Genomic DNA, 6,846 nt, shown 5'->3' on the forward strand with positions numbered 1-6,846 from the left:
GTCCCCAAAGGGAAAAAGAAGGCAGGTTAATCCATACCCTCTGTTCCCCGGAGCAGGGCTCCCTAATCTGTGACCCACGAACCCCCAAGAGATCTGTGCATAGAATTCAAGGGATACATGAACCTGGGGAGGGGCATATAGTTATTTCCCTAACTTCTAGAAGATTTCAACATTCCCTTCAATAATGAATATGCAACAAACCACAGGCAACAAATCAGGACCCGTGATTTTGTCATCAGTGGAAATCCAGTGTTTTCCCATCATCTTACAGTTGTTGCAGACAGCTCTAAATATCATTTACATTCATTAGTATTTCAAAACTATAGTCATGATTAGACCTAACATGAGATTTTGTGATTTAATTAGACAATAAAGCAGCCCAGTTATTACATAACAAATTATAAAAATATCTTGACAACTTTACTTCAATATAATTGATTTCCTTTGTAATTCTGTACATTTCATTTAATGTGTCTAAGATCGTTATTCTGAGACGGGATCCTTAAGCTTCACTGCATGTTGAAAGGGTCTGGGGCACAAAGCCTTGCTCTGGGAACAAGTGTGTCCTGGGCCCCGTGGCCGGGTCTCTTGGGCCCTGAGATCCTGGGCCTATTGCTTAGATCCGTGGGAGCTGCCTCAGGTGGCGGTGGAGGCCGAGGCTGAGCCTCTTCCTCTCTGCGGCTCCTCATGCGCTAATGCAGATAACACCTGCCACTTCGAGGACGAGAAGATCTGTGGCTACACCCAGGACCTGACAGACAACTTCGACTGGACGCGGCAGAACGCTCTCACCCAGAACCCCAAGCGCTCCCCCAATACCGGCCCCCCCACTGACATCAGTGGCACCCCTGAGGGTAAGGCCATTACCTGTGGCTAGGAATGGCAGGGAAGGGGCTAGGCCCATGCAGCCCTGTTCTGAGGGTGGAGGACCACAAGTCCTGGTCTCAGGGATCCCCTGTCTGAGAAGGCACAGCCCTGTCCTCAGAGGGAGGACAGAACTCCATCCTGACTGAGGATCAGGAAAAAGAGACATTAGCAATGGCGTTCAGAACGCACAGCCTCTGCCCAGAGCCCTGGGCTGCACTGTGAGGGCTGTGGGGAGGGCAGGGTGAGGTCAGGAGGCCGTCAGAGGCCAGGGGGCGCGAGGAGGAGCCTGGTGGCACATCTCCCCCTCCCTGCAGGCTACTACATGTTCATTGAGACATCAAGACCCCGGGAGCTGGGGGACCGTGCGAGGCTGGTGAGTCCCCTCTACAATGCCAGTGCCAAGTTCTACTGCGTGTCTTTCTTCTACCACATGTACGGGAAGCACATCGGTGAGTCTGGGACGGAGAGTCTGCCCGAGAGCATGCCGGGTGGAGGGAAGAGGGGCCACAGGAGGTTGGGGGCTGGCCCACGCAAGGCCCGAGCTTCCCCACTTGGCTAAACCACAGGTCCTTGAAGGGACCTGGCAGAAGATTGGCCAGGGGAGAAGACAACCTCAGCTGTCTGAGGTTTTGAGATGATCACAGCTTCCTGAGTGCAAATAAAAAGGGTCTAACAGGAGGAGGTGGAAGTTGTGCAGGGGATGGAGGAACAACCGCGCATTGGCATATACCGCAGGCCTGCCAGATGCCAGGGATGTCCGTACAACTCAGAGAAGTTAAGCATTTGCCCAGGACCACACGGCACAGCCCCCCATGTGGGACTGACTTCCCCAAGTCCTAAACTTGGGATTGGAAGGGTGCTTCTTTATGAGACCTGAGAGGAAGTCTTGCTTCCTGAGCGTGAGAGTAAACTTAAGGAACGCTGTTCGGGAAGAGATGGCATTAATAGGGGTGTCACTTTAATCCATGAGCTCATCAGTTCAGCCAATGCTGGCTCTGTGGGTATCAGGTGCTACCGGGCAGGAGATGGATGAGTTTCCTGTCTTCTTGTCACCTACAGCCCAGGGGGGGGAGAGAGAGAGAGAGACTGACATCAAACAACTAATGGCATCAGAGAGAAGTTAGGGACCACCGTTGCAGTGGACCCAGTGGGGCCAATTCAGCTTGGTCACAGGGACACCTGACCCATCTTGGGGCTTGGCCCTTAGAGGTTCTGCTGAGGAAATGATGATTGTTAAAATTTTGTTTAGGTCTGGGAAAGGGCATGTATTTCCCCCAGGTCAAACGATTCAAAAAGGGTACATAATGAAGATGTCCCTCCCAGTCCTCTGCCACCCAGAGCCCTTCCCCAGAGACAATCATTATGCCTTAAGAAGGCAGCATGCGCGCGCACACACACACACACACACACACCCACACCCCTTCCCCTTCTGTGCACTGCCCTGTGCTCACCTGCTCTTGGTGATCACTCTTTATCAGTCCACAGAGAGCTTCTAGTCGTTTTCCTCTGCTCTTAGTAGAGGAATGACTTTGAGCAAGCATAGACCTCCAGGGTGGAGCCATGGGTCAAGGGGGGCTGATGAAGCAGAATGGGTGGGGTGGGAGGTTCTGCACTCACAGGGGGCCCCGGGTCACCCACACAAACCAGTTTGCCCACGGATGAGTGTGAACTTTGGGGGAAGTTTTCTCTGGAGTAGTGAGGTGGGGGACCAGGATGGCTCAGCCCTGCCTGCCCAGCCCTCTGGTCTCAATTCGGCTTCCACAGTTAGAGGTGCCAGTTCATTCTGGCTTGCCCCGGCCCCTCCCAGTTCCATCCTCACATCCCCTCTGTGTCGGGTCTACTGGGACACTTGGTCACTGTCCACTCAGGAGGGGCAGACCAGCACCAGGAGGAGTGTGTTTGGTCCAGTAAGGGTCTGGAGGATCTGGTCTTATGAACAGGGAGACAGAAAGCCTGAAGGGACAGTCTGTGTGACAGACAGATCTTGCTAAAGCTTCCAAGAGGCAGATTTGAGTCCCACCAAAGGAGGACCTTAGAAGCATCCGCTCTGCCCAGCCAAGGAGTGTGCTCTCTTGGGGAGATGCTGCTGTCTTGAGCGGCCGGTCCCTGGACAGGAGAGCTGTCCTGAAGGGATGCTGTGGAGGGGACTGCTGTCCTAAATCACGTTACTCCCTGCTCAGGACCCTCTGAAACTTCCCCACATCTTCTCCAGATCTTCCACGGCTGCTCCAGCCCCTGCCTGCTCCTCTGACCTTATTTGCTGCACTTGGCTCTGGCACAGGGGGCTCCCTGCTTTTCTTTACAAACTTGAGGCACCTTCCTGGTTTGGAGGCCTTTGCTCGTGATGCCCCACCCCCGAGTCTGCAACACTGTTCCCTCCCTTCACTCGGGTGTCCTCAAAGAGGTCCTGGACTGTCCCACCTAAAAGAGCTCTCCTTTTCCCTATGTTATTTCCCTGTTTACCATCAGGAGAACATGAGGTCCACGAGAGCAGGGATCTTTGTCTTGTTCTAGTGCCTGGAACATTCTCTGGCACATGCAAGTGCTCAGTGAGTTAAATGAATGAATGAATGACAGTGAGGCTGGGGCTTGGTGAGACCCCGGGTGACTTCCAACCCTGAGATCCTATGAAAACCCTGATGACAGTCATGGAAATTCTTCATTCAACATTTAATTACTGAGCACTGATAGGCATTTGGCCCCGACCACATTCCCTCAAGGACTTGGATAGGGAAGAGGCCCTGGCTCCCCAGGATTGCCATCTCACAGAGTGGACAGTGGCCTGCGTGGGGAGCCGTGGTTGATGGACTCAGGGTTTATGGGTAGGATCGTAGGCTCCCAGCTGAAGCCTAGGAAGACTTCCTGGAGGAAGAGGCATTTCAGAGACATCTTGCAGACAGATCAAGAAGGATTTGGTCAGGGGGACCTGGTGGGGGAGGGCATCTTAAGCAGAGGGAAAGGCCAGGATGGGCAAGCCGGAGTGTACCCTGACTCAGCATGTTATGACTCTGGAGGTGGCGAGGAAGACAGGGAGGAAGGTACGAGCAATTCACTCGTAAGAGAGGTGGAGGGTCTTGGGCTCTGGCTGACCCCTGTGAGGGGATGTCAGGAAGCCCCTGCACAGAGCAGACCTTGTTCCTGATGGAGCGCACAGAGAAGGGGACAGAAATTTGTTTTGTTTTTTTGTTTAAGCAGTGAAAAAGCAGCCTTCCCCTTCAGGTCCCTGGGTGCCCGTGGTGGAGGAGGAAGGAGAGCAAGGGGATTGTCTTCGGACCCCAGGGGGTAGGGACAGATGTCTAAGCAGGGAAGACGGAGTGGTCCCTTTGGGGCTAGTAAGGACCCTAAAGGACATTGGGCCTTGAGTCCTGCCAATGTCAGCATGACACCCTTCCTGCTGGGTGCTCCTCGGGCCTGACTCTCCTGCTGGGGAGGGGTGTTTCTCACTGTCTTGGTCTCTCCCCTCCCCGCCCCCCCTTCCATAGTGCCTGGCAGCTCTGGGCACCAGCTGTCCCCAGACCTTGTGTCTCGCCGGCACTCCTTGGTCCCAGCCAACTCTTTTCAATCCAGGCAGGTAACATTTGGTGGCTCCCCCCACTGGGGGGTAGGTCTATCTGGTGTCACAGATGGTGTGGCTTTGTCTGTGGGTAGTGCCATGGAAATGCCAGCCACCAGGCTCCATCTAAGATTGATTCCTCTTCCCTCAGAGCCAGGTCTTTCATGTCATTGGGGGCTCGAGGTGGGCTACAAAGAGACGGGAGAGGACATTGGCATTGCCTGAGTGCTCTGAGCCCAGCCGTGACCCCTCCTTCTCTCTAGCGCCCCTCAGCACCCCTAGGATTGCAGATCCCTGAGACTGTGGGCAGATGGCTCAGCGCCTCCCGGCTAATGCCTCCGAGATCTCACTCTCAGTTATCACTATGAAGCGTGGGACCTAATATTTTTCTTTAGATCAATGTTTGCTTTAAACCTTTGCTCCAAGCAGGCGTCAGCATTAGAGAAGTCATGGTTTGGAAGGGCCATCTTTATTCACCATGTACAAATATTTTTAAATCAGTATTAAAAAGTTTAAGTGCCCTGCTCCATGTTCAGAATCGCGTATGGCTGTGGTGTGCGACTGTGCTGTTGGGAAGGTCTGCTCTGTGCTAAGACAGAGGTCCCGCTGCCCGGGACCGCTCCTGTCTAGAGGGGACGGGTGGTGTGTGTGGTCAGGTTGGTTGATTGACAGGGAAGGAGAGATACGAACTGCCACCGTCCTCTCTTCTGGCTGTGGTGCCCTGCTCACCATGGCAATGACAAGTTGCACCAGGTGTGGGGACAGGGAGAAGGTCCCATCCCTCAGGGGCAGCCGTGTGGGTGGCTTGGTGAGTGCAGGCAGGTAAGGATGTCCTTGCTGACCCCACTGACCCCCTCTCTTGTCACCCGCCACAGGCTCCCTCAACCTTCTTGTGAGATCCCGGAACAAAGGGGCTCTGGACACACACGCCTGGTCCCTCAGTGGCAATAAGGGCAACGTGTGGCAGCAGGCACATGTGCCCATCAACCCCAGTGGGCCCTTCCAGGTGAGTCCATGGGGCCCAGAGGCTCTCCCAGGCTTGGGGTCGCCTGGACAGGAAGCACTCAGGTTGTCCTGGTGCTCGGTCCTGGGGCTCCAAGGAGGAAAGCAGGCAGGCTGTGGGGCTGCCCTTGAGGGGAAGGAGTCGGGCGGGGGTCCCTGGGGCCTAGAAGATCCCCATCTCCTGTTCTCTGCTCTCTAATCCCCCCAGATTATTTTTGAGGGGGTTCGAGGCTCCGGCTACCTGGGGGATATTGCCATAGACGATGTCACACTGAAGAAAGGAGAGTGTCCCCGGAAGCAAATGGATCCCAATAAAGGTGCACGATGGGAAGGGGGCGGGGGAGCTGAGGCTGTGGGTGCCGTCGGGGGGCATCCATCTGCTGGGGGAGGGTGTTGGTCTGAATGGAGTTCAGTGTGCCGGTGTGCAGGTGCACCCATCTTGGCCCCCCTTGACTTGGGCTGGAAGCCCTGGGTCCTGCCCTCCTTGGAACTTACTGAATTCCTTACTGTATCAGATACCTCCGGTGCCTGGGTCTGAGCCCCAGAGTACTGTGGCTCCAGGTGTGACCTGTGCCTTCTGGGGGCCAGGTGTTGCCAATTCTAACAGTTCCAGTTGATTGAGGGATTACTATGTACCAGGCGAGGTACAGAAACCCATGTGTGCATGTTCCACTTAAACCTCACAGCCACACTTGAACTTGGAGGCCCATTTTACAGATAAGGAAACTGAGGCCACTGAGGTGTGGTAAATTGCTCTGTGTCTTGGTGAGCATGAGCCCGCAAGCTGTGCACCCTTGAGCCATGCCACCTCACATCTGCATTGAGTGCCCACCCTCAGGGCCTCCAAAGAGATGGGGAAGGGCTGTGGCGCCCTCCCTCAGCCAGCCTGTCTCCTCTCCTGCCCTTGCCGGAGCTGACGGGAGCTCCTGGCCTGTCTCCTCTGTCTCCTGTCACAGTGGTGGTGATGCCGGGCAGCAGAGCTCCCTACCGGTCCAGCCCACAGCTCTGGGGGCCCGTGGTCATCTTCCTGTTGGCGATGCAGAGATGATGAGAGCTGCGTGGCCCCCCACCCCGCCCCCGGCACACCAAAGTGTCCACATCGTACCAAAGACTGACCCCCGCCCGCCGGGGTGCCCAGGGGCAGGGCCGGCTCGCCAGGGAGGGGGCCTGCGTTGGCTGCGAGGACGAACAGAAAACAAGGACCTGAAGCCCGGCGCTGAGGCCCTGGAGACGGCTGTTCGACACACGCACACACTCACCCGTTCACACTCACACACAGAGATCTATTAAAGCACAAGTTTCTATCAGACCTGCCAGCACCTTCTCTATGTGGAGACAGGGGACTTGCCCAAATGGCGTCCGCCACCCCAGGGACCGTGGCGCGACGCTGGCCTTGTCCTGGCTGCACTTGTGGTGTATTTCTG

At 55.5% G+C, this 6,846-nt stretch overlaps 1 protein-coding gene across 1 annotated transcript in view; it reads left to right on the forward strand.

The window, feature by feature from the left end:
* Mdga1 (MAM domain containing glycosylphosphatidylinositol anchor 1) overlaps positions 1-6,519 on the forward strand; it is a 52,255-nt gene extending 45,736 nt beyond the window's left edge. Inside the window, exons 13-17 of the mRNA XM_027943731.2 lie at positions 702-854; positions 1,182-1,316; positions 5,296-5,426; positions 5,631-5,739; positions 6,379-6,519. Coding sequence (XP_027799532.1) covers positions 702-854; positions 1,182-1,316; positions 5,296-5,426; positions 5,631-5,739; positions 6,379-6,470 — 620 coding nt within the window. The 3' untranslated portion in view covers positions 6,471-6,519. The remainder of the gene's footprint in view (positions 1-701; positions 855-1,181; positions 1,317-5,295; positions 5,427-5,630; positions 5,740-6,378) is intronic.
* Positions 6,520-6,846: the final 327 nt, after the last annotated feature.

Source organism: Marmota flaviventris, chromosome 6, assembly GCF_047511675.1.
Source record: "Marmota flaviventris isolate mMarFla1 chromosome 6, mMarFla1.hap1, whole genome shotgun sequence".
NCBI lineage: Eukaryota > Metazoa > Chordata > Mammalia > Rodentia > Sciuridae > Marmota > Marmota flaviventris.